Source organism: Pseudophryne corroboree, chromosome 2 (genome assembly GCF_028390025.1).
Source record: "Pseudophryne corroboree isolate aPseCor3 chromosome 2, aPseCor3.hap2, whole genome shotgun sequence".
In the NCBI taxonomy this organism is placed as follows: domain Eukaryota; kingdom Metazoa; phylum Chordata; class Amphibia; order Anura; family Myobatrachidae; genus Pseudophryne; species Pseudophryne corroboree.
The window spans coordinates 34402542-34421513 of NC_086445.1; the positions used below are offsets into that span (position 1 = coordinate 34402542).

General features: G+C 44.8%; 1 protein-coding gene across 10 annotated transcripts in view; it reads right to left on the reverse strand.

The window, feature by feature from the left end:
* Window positions 1–239: 239 nt before the first annotated feature.
* The window catches only part of LOC134994743 (zinc finger protein 436-like), a 497924-nt gene continuing 479191 nt past the window's right edge, over window positions 240–18972 (reverse strand). For all 10 annotated transcript variants that reach the window (XM_063951005.1, XM_063951010.1, XM_063951003.1 and 7 more), the window contains one exon: window positions 240–3004. In XM_063951005.1, the coding sequence (XP_063807075.1) occupies window positions 2535–3004 (470 nt within the window). In that variant the 3' untranslated portion in view covers window positions 240–2534. The remainder of the gene's footprint in view (window positions 3005–18972) is intronic.

The window sequence follows — 18972 nt, forward strand, 5'->3', positions numbered from 1 at the left end:
ACAAGTTGTAGTAAATATAGTCACAGAAGGAAAAAAGGTTACCAGTGGAGTACCCCAGGGATCTGTACTTGGGCCAGTGCTTTTTAATATCTCTGTTGTTGACATTGCAAACGGTATTGAATGGAAAGTATGCCCTCTTTTTTTTACAGATGACACAAAAGTATGCAACAGGGTAGACATACCAGGAGGGGTAAAACAAATGATTGAGGATCTAGTTAGACCAGAGGAATGGTCAAGAGTGTGGAAATTACAGTTTAATGTAAAAATATTCAAAATCATGCACTTGGGACTCAAAAACACAAAGGTTAAATAAAGTATCAAGGGCACTGTCATGGAAATTACAGAAGAGGAAAGGGATCTAGGAGTTACCATTCCATATGACTTGAAGGCAGGTAAGCAATGTAACATAACAATGAGGAAGACTAGTCAGTTGCTTGGTTGCATAGGGAGAGGACAGAAAATAAGTAATAATGCCACTGTATAGGTCATTGGTACGTCCACATCTAGAATACTGTGTTCAGTTCTGGAGGCCATATCTTCAGAAGGATATTAATATATTAGAGACTGTACAAAGAAGGGCAACTAAAATGGTGCATGGCCTAAATCACAAAACATACCCAGAAAGACTAAGAAATCTCAATATGTATAGTTTGGAGCAGAGAACGGAAGCGGGGACATGATAGAAACTTTCACACATAGCAAAGGTTTTAACAAGAATAAGGAGGGAAACATTCTTCCAAGTATTAGAAAATGAGGACATGCACTGACACTGGAGGGGGTGAGGTTCAGGGGAAATTTGAGGAAAAATTACTTCACAGAAAGAGTAGTGGTCAAGCAGAATAGCCTCCCATCAGAGGTAGCTGGGGATAAGACAGTAGAGCAATTTAAACATGCATGGGATAGACATAAGAATATCCTTACAAAGACCATGAAACAAATAAGGTTGAAGTTGCCAAACGGATAAATGAAAAAGGGGCAGACTAAATGGGCCAGAAGGTTCTTATCTGCCATCAAATTCGTTGTTTCTATGTTACTATGATGGTGTGTGGTCAAAAGCTTAAGGGTGGTTTATTAAGAAGTGGGATGTCACAGCCAGTTACTGCTCCTCAGCAAATCTACCAGTAACCCTCTACATGGACAGTAATAGCAACACTGATACCTGTAGGTTATAGAGGTCACTAACCAAATACTACAGTGGAATTGTCATCACTGCACAAAGAGCCTGATTCATGTCTGCATGGAATTGCTCAGCCACGAAGAAGCATCTGTGCAATTCCATCTAATTCAAATTCTAGTGTAGCCACAGGAGTCAGTAGGAGATAGACGCCTCCTGTTTGCATTTGCGAGATCCGAGTGTTGCGTCTGAGGACACAGTCTTGGATCATCATCGCAACCATTGGTCTTGATTATAATGGATTTAGGCACTGGTCAGCCTGTGTAAGCTGAAGCTTCCTCAGGCTGGCCGTCGTATCCGGACACTCGGGTCCAGAAAGTCTGCATCCAACGACCCAGATCCTGGACCTGTCATGTCTTTAAAATGGGGCTGATGAACTCGTTTTGAAGAACGGTGCTGCCCCCAACCCCCCAAAATGCAGCAGCATCTCAATCATGCTATGCCTGACATCACAAAATCCTTTTGCACAGACCCCAAAACATCATATTTGTATGCAAACCATCGGGTTTGCCTACAAATATGAATCATGTCCAAAGTGGAAGCTGCCATCTGGGGCTGGAGCAAAATTCATGGTGATGTCACTAGATCCCAGTGACCTGAAAGCTTTCTAGAAGGATGTAAACCAATGTAATACAAGAACAAACAAAATGTACTCTCACTGTCATGGATAATTTAAGATGGGTCTGGGACTCAGGGTCGACAGCAAAAAGGTCGACACACCTTAGGTCGACGCCAATTGGTCGACACCCCTTAGGTTGACATGGACAAAAGGTCAACATGGACAAAAGGTCGACAGGAGCAAGGTCGACAGGAGTTTTTTATGTTTTTTTGGTGTCATTTTCTTCGTAGAGTGACCGGGAACCCCAATTAGTGTACCGCGTCCCCTCGCATGGCTCGCTTCGCTCGCCATGCTTCGGGCATGGTGCCTTCGCTCCGCTACCGCTTCGCTCGGCACAGATTACCGTTCCAGTCGTAGTCCACGTGGATCGTTAAGTATGAAAAGGTAAAAAAAAAAGAAAAAAATCGTGAAAAACTCATGTCGACCTTTTTCCATGTCGACCTAAGGTGTGTCGACCAATTGGCGTCGACCTAAGGTGTGTCGACCTTTTTGCTGTCGACCTGGAGTCCGGATACCTGTAAGATAAGCTGAGAAGTAATGTACAGTATATCACCATCACAATGTAAACGTTTATATGAAAGACGAGGCTGCTCCCTTTATATGGACAATTCCAAGTATTGCGTTCTGTTTGCAGTGGGTAAACAAGTCTTATTGTGTTGGTGATGGCCACTTTATTCACTTAAACCAGTGTGAACCCTCTTAATTCAAAAGATTTGAGCCGTCAGAAAAGCAGCGGCCACACTAGGAACACACGAACGGTCTCTCTCCGTTGTGGATGCGCTGGTGTCTCACAAGGCTAAATCTCTGTGTGAAATGCTTCCCACATTCTGCACAACTAAAGGGTTTCTCTCCAGAGTGAATCCGCTGATGCGTAATAAGAGTAGAATTTCTCGTAAAACATCTCCCACACTCCTGACATGAAAATGGCCTCTCCCCGGTGTGAGTCCTCTTATGGTACAGGAGACGTGACCTCTGATGGAAGGATTTCCCACAGTACGAACAGTGAAACACGTTGTCCTCGGTGTGATATCTCTGGTGGGTGGTGAGAGCCAATTTGGAGCTGAAACGCACTCCGCAATCTGAGCATCTATACAGATTACTGGGGCTGTGTGTCTGCTGATGGGTGACGAGGGCTGAATGATTAGGGAAACATTGCTGACACTCCGAGCACTGATGCGTCTTCTCAGGGTAGTGTGAGGAGGCGTGCGGACCTGTTGGGAACAAAAGAAGTAAGATAAACCCTCTGTACATTGCGTCATCATGTGCTATATACTCTGTGTACTTATATCTATATGTACTAATCAGACTCCAGATTTTATATAATATGGAATTGCTCCTTTACAGTTATCCCTGTCAGTGCCGTGACTAGATATTTTAGTGCCCTGCGCCAGAAAGAGAATTAGCCACACACCACCAGAATTGGTGCAGAAGGCCAAAATATATTGGGGTGTGGCTTCATGAAGAAGGGGTGTGGACACAGAATACTACCAATTCACATTACACAACACAGTAATGTCTGTTAGTCACATTATACTGTACAGTAGTGTCCATTAGTCACAGTACACCACACAGTGGAGCCCCTAATACATGTTACACAACACTGGTACCCCTTATACACATTACACCACAGTAGAGCCACTTATACACGTTACACCGCAGTAAAGTCCCTTATACACCACAGTAGAGTCCCTTATACACATTACATCAGAGTAGAGTCCCTTATACACCTTACACCACAGAAGAGTCCCTTATATATGTTACACCACAGTAGAGTCCCTTATATACGTTACACCACAGTAGAGCCACTTCTACAGATCACGCCACACAATAGAGTCCCTTATACACCTTACACCATAGTAGAGTCCCTTATACACCTTACACCACAGTAGAGTCCTTTATACATGTTATATCACAGTAGTACTCCTTATACATGTTACACCACAGTAGAGCACCTTATACATGTTACACCACAATAGAGCCACTTATACATATTAAACCACACAGTTGAGACCATTATACACATTACACCATAGTAGAGCCACTTAGATGGATTATACCACACAGTAGAGCCCCTTATATACGTTACACCACAGTAGAGTCCCATATGCATGTTACACAACGGTAGAGTCCCTTAAAATGTTACAACACAGTAGAGTCCCTTATACACCTTACACCACAGAAGAGTCCCTTATATGTTACACTTCACTAGAGTCCCTTATACATATTACACCACAGTAGTACTCCTTATACATGTTACACCACAGTAGTACCCCTTGTACGTTACACCACAGTAGAGCTACTTATACAGATTACACCACACAGTAGAGTCCCTTATACACGTTATACTACAGTAGAGTCCCTTATACACGTTAGAGTTCCTTATACATGTTACACCACAGTAGAGCCACTTATACAGATTATGCCACACAATAGAGTCCCTTATGCACCTTACATCACAGTAGAGCTACTTATACAGATTACACCACACAGTAGAGCCCCTTATACACGGTATACTACAGTAGAGTCCCTTATACACGTTAGAGTTCCTTATACATGTTACACAACAGTAGAGCCACTTATACAGATTATGCCACACAATAGAGTCCCTTATGCACCTTACATCAAAGTAGAGCTACTTATACACCTTACACCACAGTAGAGTCCCTTATACACATTACACCATAGTAGAGCCCTTGATACATGTTACACCACAGTAGTACCCCTTATACATGTTATACCACAATAGAGCGCCTTATACATGTTACACCACAATAGAGCCACTTATACAGATTAAACTACACAGTAGAGACCCTTATACACCTCACAACAAGGTAGTCATTTATACACGTTACACCACAGTACAGCCCCTTATAAATGTTACGCAACAGAAAAGCCCCTTATACACATTATGCCAGGTACAGCCCCTATATCTCATTCCTCTTCCCATGTATATATAAAGAGGTGTATATGAAAGCACACTGGAGACTGGAATTTTTTTTCTAAGACTGCACTTTATATTGTGTAAGAGAAGAATACATATACAAAATACTATTTAATGTGTATAGCAAAAAGATTATAATTGGACTGTGTTTTCAAGTTTTTGAGACAGTTAATATAGAAGCTACACTATTAATTATAGCACTGATAAACTTTAATTGTTTTATCTATATGTGTGTCCTTTCATCTCTGCCGGCTGACGCAGCAACAAATAAGTTACTGTACATTACTAATGTCTCCTCACTGTCTTCTGCAGACGACTGATACCTGGAAGTCTCGCTTCACGGTGTTCACACACATCGCAAGAGCAGGAGGGGGGGCGGAGCACGCGGGGGATAGACTGCTTGATTAGCGCTGCCTGCTGTAATGTATGCAGCAGTCAGCAAAGGCGGACGGATAATCAGGGTAGATGCAGACGGTGCGCCCAAAGGGCAAATGCGCTGTGGGAAAATCAGTGTCTGCCCAGCCCTAGTTATGGCCCTGATACCTATCATTCCTGCATGACATTGAAGTTTGTCTGGAATGGTCTATTTCAGTGGTTCTCAACCTCGGTCCTCAAGTACCCCCAACAGGTCATGTTTTCCAGGTCTCCTGGTTTTCCAGGTCTCCAGGATTGCAAGTGAAATAATTTGCTGCACCTGTGGGTCTTTTATAATGCGTCAGTGAGTAATGAATACACCTGTTCAACTGCTAGGTGACCTGGAAAACATGAACTGTTGGGGGTATTTGAGGACCGAGGTTGAGAATCACTGGTCTATTTTACTGTGTAATATAAATATTGTACCGACATTGTCTATTCACTAAAGCAGAATGGATGCAGCCATCTTTCTTTCTACACTACTAGAACGTGGCTAAATCTGTCTACTCTCCTCATTGGCAATAAGGGGAAAACGCTAAGATGAAAGTTCTGGAACACATTACAGAATGACACAATAAAACAGAATTAATTCCGGGATTAATTCCATATTACATTTCTTATATCAGATCCCAATGCATCAAGTGATTATTTCTGAAAAATGCACCAACCAATATCTAAAGGGCCCCATACACTAGATCGATAATGTCCGGTTTCATCCAATTTCGGGCAGTCGTCTGATATATCAGGTGAAATCAGGCATTTTGGAGTTGTTTCCGATCCGATGCAAGTTCCCGTGAGCATCGGATTGGATCTCCTAGATTGAATGTGCTGCACTAACGATCATTTCCGACCCCGTAGGCATGGTTGGGATCGCATACGATACATCGTCTGCAAAAGGACCGCATACGATATATCGTATGCGATCCCGCCGATCGGGAGGCTGCTGGGGTGATCAACTGCGACATGACAGTCGGATATGACGCGTTAGTGTATGGGGCCCTAAAGACTGATACGTCTCAGTTCACTTTGCACCAGGCAGTGGTGATCAGACGCTGTTTCTCCTTACCTAGGCCTACGATTATCAGTCCCAGCACCATAACAGCATTTGGGCTGTGTTTATTATCATTATTATTATTATCCTTTATTTATATCATTCTACAAGAATCCGTAGCGGCCAATTAGAGAGTACATAAATGAAAAATCAAAATGGGACAATAGTGACGTACAGTTGAAGACAATATGGAACAAGTGCAGGGTAAGTAACACTGACATAAGTATCAGAGTGGCAGAAAACCACGGAATTAGGTGCCGTCGAGAATGGTTTAAGTATGAGAAGGATAAGCACATATGGGTTGAGGACCCTGCTCATGAGAGCTTACATTCTAAAGGGGAGAGGCAGACAAGGGTGGCACAGATGGGGTAGACAGCGAGCGTGGAACAGAGGGTTAGGATGAGATTAGGGTGAGTTTGGTGAAGAAGTGGGTCTTGAGAGCCCCTTTGAGAGGTGGAGAGTCTGAGGGGGAGAGGTAGGGAATTCCAGAGAAAGGGAGCAGCACATGAAAAAGCTTGAAGGTAGGAGTGGGAGGAGGTAATCAGTTGGCAGGAGAGGCAGTGTGCATTAGCAGAGCAAAGAGGACGGGTGGGAGTGTAAAGGCAGATAAGGTCAGAGATGTAGATGGCAGAGGAGTGGTTGAGGGCTTTGTGAGTGTGAGAAGTTTGAATTGGATTCTGAAGGGGAAGGGAAGCCAGTGAAGGGCTAGTAGGAGAGAGAGGTGGTGGACGTAGTGCATTGGTGAGGAAGATGAGCCGGGCTGCAGCGTTGAGAATAAATTGGAGTGGAGAGAGGCATTTGTCAGGGATGCCAGATAGGAGAAGATTACAGTAGTCCAGTCTGGAAATGACCAGTGAGTGGATAATGGTCTTAGTGGCATCCTAGGTGAGAAAGGGTCTAATCTTGGAAATATATTTGAGATGAAAGTGGCAGGTTTGTGAGAGGTGCTGAATGTGTGGTTTGAAAGAGTGGGAGGAGTCAAGGATTACTCCAAGACAGCGCACTTGGGGGCTAGAGGAGCTAGTAGTGCCATCAATAGATAATGACATTTTGGGAGGTGATGTTGTGCGAGAGGGTGGGAAGATGATCAGCTCAGTCTTAGACATGTTGAGTTTAGGAAAGCGCTGGGACATCCAAGAAGAGATAGCAGAGACAGTTGGATATATGAGTGAGGAGGTCAGGGGAGGAAAGACAGATTTGAGTGTCATCAGCATAGAGATGATATTGGAAGTTAAGAGCTAATAAGTTCACCTAAAGAGGACATATAGAGAGAGAAAAGGAGAGGCCCAAGAACAGAATCTCGGGGTACACTTACAGTTAGTGGAAGTGGGATGGAGGTGGCATCATGAAAGGAGACAGAGAAGGAATGATCACGGAGGTAGGAGGACAGCTTGGAGAGGGAAGTATCACGCAGATCAAGGAAGTAAAGAATCTGCAGAAGGAGAGGGTGATCCACAGTGTCAAAAGCAGCAGAGAGGTCAAGAAGAATAAGCAGAGAGTAGTGGCCCTTAGATTTTGCTGCATGGAGGTTATTGCAGACTTTTGTGAGGGCACTTTCAGTGGAGTGGAGAGAACAGAAACCAGACTGGAAGAGGTCAAGCAGTGAGTAGGAGGAAAGAAAGGCAGTAAGGTGGTTGTAGACGATAAGCTCAATGAGTTTGGAGGCAAAAGGAGGAGAGAAATAGGTCGGTAGTTAGAGAGGGTGTTTATGGTAGTTTTTGTTAATAATAGGGGAAGGGAAGGGTGGTGTTGGCAGCAGTGTGATGCAGCACTGGATTATGGGGGTCATTCTGAGTTGATCGCTCACTAGCCGTTTTTAGCAGCCGTGCAAGCGCATAGTCGCCGCCCACAGTGGAGTGTATTTTCGCTTTGCAGGAGTACGAACGCCTGTGCAGCAGAGCGCTTGCAAACACATTGTGTGCAAAACAAGACCAGCCCTGTAGTTACTTATCCTGTGCGATGATTGCTGCAACGAGTGACACGGTAATGACGTCAGATACCCGTCCAGCAAACGTTTGGCCACGCCTGCGTTTTTCCAACCACTCCTAGAAAATGGTCAGTTGACACCCTTAAACGGCCTCTTCCTGTCAATCTCTTTGCGTTCGGCTGTGTGACTGAATCGTTGCTAGAACCAGTGCAAAACCACAAAGGACTTCGTAGCCGCACGATGCACGTGCGCATTGCGGTGCATACGCATGCGCAGATTAGCCACTTTTTTCAATGATCGCTACTCAGCGACCAACGGTGGCATAGAGGAAATGTATCTCATCCAAAGCTCCATGACTAAGGGTCATATGGATTCACTTGGAGACATGGCAAACAAATCCTGTGTAATGCGTAGTCATAATGAGGTATTATATACAGAGAAGGGAGCACGGTGAGCAAAAATCACTGAATAATATTAAAATAAAAAAATCACACTACTCTGAAAGTTTTGTTGATGAAAATTAAACCTACAGGGGCAACCCATCTAAACATGGGTACAGGCTTCTGCACAAGGTTTTACTCCTCCAGCACATCTAAACATAACGGAGTAGCTATCCTAATCAACAAGTTGCCTTTCAAACAAGACTCTTTCTTCACTGATGTAGACGGTCGGTATGTCATCCTGACGGGCAGGCTGGGGCAAACGGAGGTCACTATTGCCACGGTTTATGCTCCCACCATAGGCCAACAACGTTTCTTTATTTCCTTTTTTAAAGTATTACATAAGCATCGTATTGGACACTTGTTCCTTGGTGGTGACTTCAACTCCATTCTCGCGCCCCTCTTCTTGTACTATATTTAGATCCCTCAATAAATACCTGAAAGAAGCTGTCCTTTGTGATACTTGGTGCTCTCTTAATCCCTCTTTTAGGTATTACACATTTTACACCAATTCTCACCATATATCCTCTAGAAACAATATTATCTTCTGTAGTCTCCCTATCTCCAGTAACTTAACTGATGTGTTTATTGGCCCTCATTCAGAGTTGTTCGCTCGCTAGCTGCTTTTAGCAGCATTGCAAACGCTAGGCCGCCGCCCTCTGGGAGTGTATCTTGGCTTAGCAGAATAGCGAACGAAAGATTAGCAGAACTGCTACTAAATAATTTCGTGCAGTTTCTGAGTAGCTCCAGACCTACTCCTAGATTGCGATCACCTCAGTCCATTTAGTTCCTGGTTTGACGTCACAAACACGCCCTGCGTTCGGCCAGCCACTCCCCCGTTTCTCCAGCCTCTCCTGCGTTTTTACTTGGCACGCCTGCGTTTTTTAGCACACTCCCCGAAAATGCTCAGTTACCTCCCAGAAACGCCCTTTTCCGTCAATCACTCACCGATCAGCAGAGCGACTGAAAAGCGCCGCACGAACTACAGCAAGTCTACTAAGTTTAGTGTTAAATAACTTAGCCCATGCGCATTTCCCACCTAATCGCTGCGTTGCAAAAAACGGCAACGAGCGAACAACTCGGAATGACCACCATTGTCCCTAACGCATGATCTTATCTTTCTGTAGTAACTTCCTCTTTTTACTTTCTAGACCAGAGGTTCTCAAACTCGGTCCTCGGGGGTACACACAGTGCATGTTTTGCAGGTAACCCAGCAGGTGCACAGGTGTATTAATTACTCACTGACACATTTTAAAAGGTCCACAGGTGGAGCTAATAATTTCACTTGCGATTCTGTGAGGAGACCTGCAAAACATGCACTGTGTGTGCCCCCGAGGACCGAGTTTGAGAACCTCTGTTCTAGACACTCCAATTCCCAGACCTTCTTGGAGGCTTAATGAAACCCTCCTGAAACTCCCTCATTTTAGATGACACTCAAAGAAGTTTTACAAGAATACTTCTCCCTTAATGCCTCTGACCCTGGTTGTTCCCCACTTTTTTGGGATTGCTCATAAATCTGTTATTAGAGGACATATCATCAGTTTTGCTTCCCACAAAAACAAAGAGCATAAATGCCTTCTACGGTCCCTTACAGACAAAGGGGGTCATTCCGACCCGTTCGCACGCAGCGGTTTGTCGTTGCGGTGCGAACGGGTCCGGAATGCGCATGCATGGCAGCCGCACTGCGCACGCGCATCGTTGCCTGGCGACAGGGGTCGCCGGGCTACGTCGCGGACTACCTAGAAAGCGGTCGCAGAGAGGACCGCAAGAAGATTGACAGAAAGAAGGCATTCCTGGGCGTCTCCGGACCACTGGCAGCCATTTTCGGGGAGTGGAGAAGAAAATGCAGGCGTGTCCAGGAGAACGGAGGGCGGACGTCTCACGACAAAGCCGGCACCAGCATCGCTGATATCGTCGCACAAGGTAAGTATGTCCAGGGCTAGTCTTGAGCTGCTTGAATTTTTTTTAGCTTAGCAGGGCTGCACAAGCGATCGCAGCCCTGTTAAGCTAAAATACACTCCCCCATAGGCGTGGACTAGTTGATCGCAGCAGCAGCAGCAAAAAGTCGCTGGCTGCGATCACCTCTGAATGACCACCAAAGTTCACCAACTAGAGTCTCTTCACAAATGTACCCCTAGATACCCAATATAAACAACTCACCACTGCGAAATCACCCCTCTCTGATAGAAAAATATCTCCAAATATCTCCAACGGTTAAACCAATGATTTTATGGAAAGAGCAACAAAGCAGACACTCTCCTTGCTAATCGCTTGAAGGCTCGTAAGGCTACCCTGGCAATCCCAATGCTTAAGGACTCCACTGGCTCCCTACAATATAATCCTTCTAAGATTAACTCTATTGTTAAAGACTACTACTCTTATCCATACAATCTTCAGGAACAAGCCTCTCCAACAATCTTCTTCTCCCACCTCTTCCTGATTATTTGTCCTCTTGCACTTTACCTCTGATTGATCCCTCCGTTTCTAAGACAATTCATTTCTCCAAGCTATTAAGGCCCTTCTACTTACGATGCTAGGGTCTTCCCTTGGACTCTTTTCCCATCTCTAATGGCATCAGGCAGGGATGCCCTCTCTCCTCATTAATCTTTACCCTAATCATCAAACCCTTGGCCTATAGGATCCGTCTGAATCCAGATATCTCTAGCAACACTGTTGGTGGCACCTCTTACAAGCTTTCCCTTTTTACCGACCATGTCCTCCTTACCCTCACCAATCCCTTGATTTTTCTCCCAAACCTATTTCAAGAGCTTTCCCTCTATGGACAATTATCTGGTTATAAGATAAACCAAGACAAGTCAGAAGACTTACTCTTCCATATTCCGAAGCCATCCCTGGGGATAAATAGTCTCTTCTGCAATCTTTTTACCCAAATTTCCAAATTCAACTATTCATTGCTTTATCTCTCTCATCTTCAGACTCCTTACGGAACCCTACGGCGATGGAACGCCTTTACATTCATAGGTCTTTGGACAGGGGCATTATCTCTCAAATTTATCATTCTATCCTAGTACATGCTTCTCCATCTCTGGAAGCCGACAAACAACAGTGGGAGTCAGACTTGGGTACCTCTTTAGGAAAAGACACCTGGGAGACAATTCGCTCTTATTAGTGTTCTATTAGTGTCCCCATCAAGGAAAACTCCTATAAAGTTTATACCAACTGGTACTTCATCTCGGAACTTTTACACATGTACCCTGATACTTCTAATCTTTGCTGGAGACACTGTGAGGATCTTTCTTTCACAATTGGTGGACATGCCCTAACATCGCCCCCTTCTGGTTGATTGTCCAATCCCTGATCTCCTGCATATTCTCCCTTACTTCCCCCTTACCCTAGCCTCGCTGCTTCTGTGTGCCCCAGCCTGCTAACACTCTAAATATCAGATCGCCAGATCTTTGAGGCCACCGCAACACCCGACTTATCAACAGTTACTTAACCGCATCTGGTTTATTGCCTAAATTGAGTACAAAACAAGGCTACAAATAAGACAGTGGACGAGTTTCACGCGGTATGGTCACCCTGGTATAGAACTCAAGGTGTGGCCCTTCCTGGTCTTTCCTAACCACTCAGTCCCAGATTCTGCGACCATACCCCTCAGCAGCTCTGCTTCCCTCCCATCTACACTACTGCTTTTGCCCCCCCCCCGCTTGTATCCCTCTTTCTCGTCCTCTAGTCTGTATATTTTATGTTATTGTTAATTACCACACCAATTTGTCCCGTCCCTCCCTTTTTTGTTTTGTTTGGTACTGTAGTTTTGTTTTGTCATTTTCTCTAGGTCCTCTACTGATGCTGATAAATTTCCCATTGATATAACTTGTTCTCTGCGTTATTTTCCATTTGCAAGAATGAGGCTTATGATTGATTCTCTTATTTAGCATTTTGTCATGTACAGCCCTCTGTTCTTTTGTCGTACTTTTGCCGATCATTTAATAAAATTGTATGACCTTTATAAACACGGGTATAGGATGCATTGTAGGTCCTCATTCATCACTGTTGGAATATGGACAGTCTATGCCTTTATACTGTGACTGATCTATAACGGTACATGATAAGGGTTTATACTACAATCAGCTCACACAGACAGAACACATATTCTGGCCTCAGGGTACGGTTTCTTTTCATATTGATAAGAGCAAATGAAATAGCAGCCCGTAAAGAAATAACCAATGCCTAGAGCAGGAGTATTCTTACATGCGGTCCTCCAGTCGTTGTGGAACTACACATCCCAGCATGTGTTGCCACAGTTTTACCATGCAAGCTAGTCCTGTACACCAGTGGTTATAAGTACAGTACACAGCCCTGGTAAGATCCCTCAGCCCCCTCGCCCAGAACTCAGTCTATGTTTTTGTTACAATTTTTGCTTGCAGCACATGTAGCTGCTGTGGGTGAGCCACCCCGTGCCCAGGCTTCCCCTACTTTTCTATCACCCTGCTGCAGAAGAGTCACCCGGCGTCACACAATTCCTATACTGTATACGGGTATATTTACTAAAGCATACCACAGCATCTATTCATGGGAGACAGAGAGGTTGGGGACATGACCAGCAGCTCACAGAACGCTGGGCATGTCCCCATGGTGACGAGAATGGGGGTGCTGCTCTAAATAGCGGTATTCCCATGAAGTCACACCCCTTTCCATTAGGCCCCCCCCCTTTTCACAGACACGCGCCTTCGGTGCACAGAAGTGTCCCTGCTTGAGCCTTGAAAATGTTGGGAGGTGTGCTAACGTGCGGGTTTGTAGAGGTGGAGATGGTGCCTGTAGCAAGTAATTAGATTCTACTTATCACTTATCTAACACCTTCTAGAAGATAATAGCTAGAATCTACTTGGTTGCTATGGGCAACATCTCCACTTCTAAAAAACCACACTTTAGTAATTATACCCAATATTCTCAACATGATTATTAGACTCTACATGACGGCAACACAAACCTTATGTACCTTGCAGGGGAAGGGTTATGTACATCCTGTCCCAAAGCAGAACGGAGCATGAATTTGGTGTTTGCAACTGAATCTGCCATTATCAGGTACCAGTGACATAAGGAGGATCCTGACTGGTCTAACATGTGACCCTCCTTAAAGCAGCAGGCTAAAGACACTGCAGGATTTTTGGGGATGATTTTTTTAAGACTACATTTTATTCTCCTTGAGCTACAATGACCACAGACGTGTCTGAATTATTGATGTTTGGTAGCGAAGCAACATATTGATTTACAGCAACACCCAGAGCCTCAAAGTATATTTGAAGAAAAATAACAATAAGAGCTGGATAACGTTCACAGTTTTTGAGCTTAGCACCAGAACATACATCCCAAACTTGTCAACCTGGGCGCTATCATCCTGTACCTTTTTGGATTAAAGAAAAAAATGTTAATCCGCTTTCAGCAATCTGAAATGATACATATATATGGCAAACACCATAATAAATTATGTCCACACAGATCTTTCTGAACCAGTGCACTGCCGTTTTTTTTTGCGATATCAGAATGTTACAGTCAGCATAAGCCCCATCACAAAAGTATTTCTGCACTAGACACTGTTGTCACCTCTCTAGTCACTGGTCAGCTAACTTTGCATCGTTCCTCACAGCCCCAACACAAGTCTTGTGACAAGAACAGCTACTTATGCCTCCTGCCAAGCATAACTAGATGAGCAATCACACCCATGTAGTCCACCTGTGAAGCTATATTTTATTTTTGCCACATACCTCTACCCTTAGTCGCCAGCTTAGGTGAAGATGATATAGCAGGGAGCGCATATTTATGGGAGAGAGTATCTGCATATTTATAGTGTGCATGGCTCCCAGTCTATGGGGGTCATTCTGAGTTGATCGCTCGCTGCCGTTTTACGCAGCGCAGCGAACAGGTTACTACAGCGCATGCACCGCAATGCGCACGCGCGTCATACGGGTACAAAGCAGATCGTAGCTGGGCGATGGATTTAACAAAGAATCCATTCGCACAGCCGGTGGCAAGGAGATTGACAGGAAGAGGGCATTTGTGGGTGGCAACTGACCGTTTTCTGGGTGTGTTTGGAAAAACGCAGGTGTGTCCGGGCGTTGGCAGGGCGGGTGTCTGACGTAAATTCCGGGACCAAAAAAACTGAAGTGATCGCAAGGGCTGAGTAAGTCCAGAGCTACTCAGAAACTGCAAAAAACTTTTTCGTCCCGCTCGGCTGCACACGCGTTCGCACACTTGCAAAGCGAAAATACACTCCCCCGTGGGTGGCGACTATGCGTTTGCATGGTTACTAAAAGTAGCTAGCGAGCGATCAACTCGGAATGACCCCTTATGTTCCATAGTGAAGTGAAAAGCGTGCAATGACGAGAACCATCAGGTCACTCTGGCATTGACTTCTTTGTTCACTTGCATCTACTTGGTCATGGTCCATTTTCAGTGTACATTTTCTACCCAACAGGACCTATTTGTCGTATTTTCTTACATAGTTGTGCAACAAATCGAACTACATTTGGTTTTCGGGCTTTTGTTGATCTGTTTTCCTTGAGGATGTCCAAGATGCCCTACCCCCTTCCTACTCCCCTCAGTTGTCTTCCATATCAGAGCTCTAATGGACTCCATTGAGGCTTGTGGTACTTGTCGTGCTGTGAACATTAGAAAAGGAAGGAATCCCATTTCTTTTAGTGGACCACTGCCTGTGTTATTTGCTTTAAAGTATGGTTAAAGCACTCCACCAGGGCATTTGTTTGTGGGTGGTAGACCAATGTGTGAAGAGCCTTTATACCAAATAATTGACTTAGCTCTTTCATCAACTTTGACATAAAAAGGAGTGCCCTAATCAGTTAAAATTTATATTGTAATCTTCAACCTCATATACAGAAGTAGTAGCTCCTTAGCTATAGTACTTGACTTGATATTACACCACGGAATAGCTTCTGGCATAATCAAGTATTACCAAAACATATTGGTGGCCCCGAGATTATTTTTTCCAATGGACCCAGCAGGTCCATGCCTATTTGTTCAAACAGAACTTTAACTACTGGAACACGAATCAGGGCGGCCCTTTAATCAGGTTTTGGAGACGTATTCTGACATACATGACAGGCAGTACTCTTTTACTGCCATACGTATTCCTGACCAGTAGAACCTTAGTAACACACTTTTTAGGGTCTTTTCTTCACTGAAATGGCCTCCATAAAAGTGTGTGTGCAGCATTTGAAATGTTTTTCCCTTGAACAACTCCCGCTTTATACAACAAATCCCCCTTAACAGAAAAATGTTATATACTGTCTGCAGGTCTGGCAGCTTTCATTACACCATTTACTTCAACAACATGTCTAGGGTAGCATAATTAAGTTGATCCTTAACAAATTCTTGTAATGAAATTAAACTTGGAATTGGGGACCAGGAATTGGGGTTTCCTCTGGTGGCAATTAAGTATCCAACACAATGTCCCCAGCCAGTGTTTGCTTCTCCCATCTTCTTGGGCAAGACTTGGGATAAGTAGTGGTCATAGACTTGTATCCAGAATCCATAAATTATGTTTCAGCTGACTCTCTTCTCAAATCCAGTGAGAGTTGGACAGGTTCCTTTAAATGGCACTGGAATGTTGCAAGGAGGTTGAATATAGCTCCTTCACATGAATGGATGGTAGCAGTGAAAACTGCAGAGTTAGGTGCGCCAGATAGACAATTCTTAGCTGAAAAAAGGATGTCGTAGTGATAACACTCAGGCTAATTGAATTATTTTAAAAACATCAATTATGTCTTTTATTTAAATTAGAAAATGTCTTAGCTATGCACACAATAAGAACTTAGGCAGTTCTGTGTAGGGTTGTGGTTTATATAATGGGGAAAGGGAACGGGATAGTGAGGGATGGAGACACTCAGGTTGGTGGCGTCCCACCTCTGTAGTGTCTATAGTTCTGTTAGAGTGTTCAGAGCCTATGGTCAGTGTTGTTGTTAAGTCCGACTGGAAGAGATTCAAAGGTAAAACAAAAACAAAAATAGGGGTACCCCCGGAGGGTCGGTGCGGCAAGGGATCCTACTGGTTGCTATTCGTCAGGTAGTGAGGGCTCCGGACATACCGTCCACCCCTGTGCTCTGACAGTTCACTGTGTCGTTCTTCTGAGCGCACCGTGAATGTCTATGCGAATGGGGAAGCGGTCACCGAGCACAGGGGTGGACGGTATATCCGGAGCCCTCACTACCTGACGAATAGCAACCAGTAGGATCCCTTGCCGCACCGACCCTCCGGGGGTACCCCTATTTTTGTTTTTGTTTTACCTTTGAATCTCTTCCAGTCGGACTTAACAACAACACTGACCATAGGCTCTGAACACTCTAACAGAACTATAGACACTACAGAGGTGGGACGCCACCAACCTGAGTGTCTCCATCCCTCACTATCCCGTTCCCTTTCCCCATTATATAAACCACAACCCTACACAGAACTGCCTAAGTTCTTATTGTGTGCATAGCTAAGACATTTTCTAATTTAAATAAAAGACATAATTGATGTTTTTAAAATAATTCAATTAGCCTGAGTGTTATCACTACGACATCCTTTTTTCAGCTAAGAATTGTCTATCTGGCGCACCTAACTCTGCATTTTACCATATCTGTATTGAAGTTTGAGGTACGTCTAAAAACAGGTTGCAGCCTGAGGACAATCCAAATACTCTTATACACGAGCGCTGGAAATCCTTCCTTCTAAGCAGTGAAAACTACCTTGTAATGTTTAAGATGTTAAGATGCTGGATCACTTGTGAAGAGGTTCCGAGCTGAATTGGCTTAATACCAAACTGGAGTGCTGACTGGACTGGAATCAGGATGATGACACTTGGGAAGAGACTCTGGAATTCCGGACTGAATCAGTGAGACTTTTGTAAAACTGGACTGGAACCGGTGAAGCTTAGTAGAACTGGACTGGAACTGGTGAGCCGTAGAAGAACCGGACTGAAACCGGTGAGGTTTGTGGAACCAGACTGGAACCGGTAAGGTTTGTAGAACCGGACTGGAACTGGTGAGGCTAGTAGAACCAGACTGGAACCGGTAATGTTTGTAGAACCAGACTGAAACTGGTAAGGCTTGTAAAACCAGACTGGAACCAGTGAGGCTGTGTAGAACCGGACCGGAACTCGTGAAGCAAGTAGAACTGGACTGGAACCGGTGAGGCTTGTAAAACCGCACTGGAACCGGTAAGGCTTGTAGAACCAGACTGGAATCGGTAAGGCTTGTAGAATCATACTGGAACCTGTAAGGCTTATAGAACCGGACCGGAACTGGTAAGGCTTGTAGAACCAGACTGGAACTGGTAGGGCATAGTAGAACCGGACTGGTGAGAACCTGGTGCATAGCTGGTGAACAAAGTAACTCAGGGAGGAGGACTTCAGTAGTCACAGTAGAGCAGTGAATGAGTTGCTCAGGCCCAGAATGCTGCAGCCGGACTTCCCTTATGCCCCCTGCCAGGCTGTGATTGGCTGCAGGGAAACTGGCTGGCTGGACTAAGGGCCTAATTCGGTCGCATCGCAAACATGATGCAACCTAATTTTTTGAGATGAGGCCGCTGTGCGCATGCACAGGTTCTGTCCTGCGCGTGTGCGAGCAGTTAATGCGATAGGGTTGCATTAACTGCAAAAGCCTCCGCCTGATTGACAGGCAGAGGCCTTCGCGGGGCAGGGGGCGGCGAGAGAGCATTTTCAGGGTGGCGCCAGGGAAATGGGGGGCTGTCTGTGGTGTTTTCAGGGCAACTGTGTGTCGTAATACGCAGTCGCTCAAATCGAAAAAATGGAAGCTGGACTCCTGCCATTGCAGCCAGGCTGCGCCGGCAGGAGGCATTCATAGTTTCTGCAACCACACTCTAATTGCGGCGCAATCACAATTAGAGCATGATCGCAGTTGGTGGGCAGTGGGTAGCATTCTGGGTGGCCTTGCCCTGCGATGGGCGGCCCCCAGCATGTAATTGCACGAGTACTGTAGCTGATTCTGCTAAAAAGCTGAATCTGCTACTCTTACTGAATTCAGTCCTAAGGCTTAGATTGGTAAATGGAAATTAGTTGGGAATCATGGAAAACAGCAAAGTCAGAGATTATCACAGTACTGCACACAGGAGCTTGAATAAACCTCAGGCACACAAAAAGTTACCAGCTGGTCTGAGAACACTGCTGCAATCTGGAGTCTGTGCACCTGTGCAATCATCCTGGGAAGGTGCTGCAGTTTGGAAATTAGTATGCACAGAAGATACTGGAGTCAGAGAATGAAGCAAGGCTGAATAAACTCTGGAGTACTGGACAAGAGGCTGAGGTAAGGCACAGGACTGGTCACCACAACATAGGCACCTTAAGTCAGGTTCATGACACTGACATCTCGTTATTTAGCCTGCTGGGTTCCAGAACTCAGTGCTGGTCACTGATGTTTTCTTGTCTCATA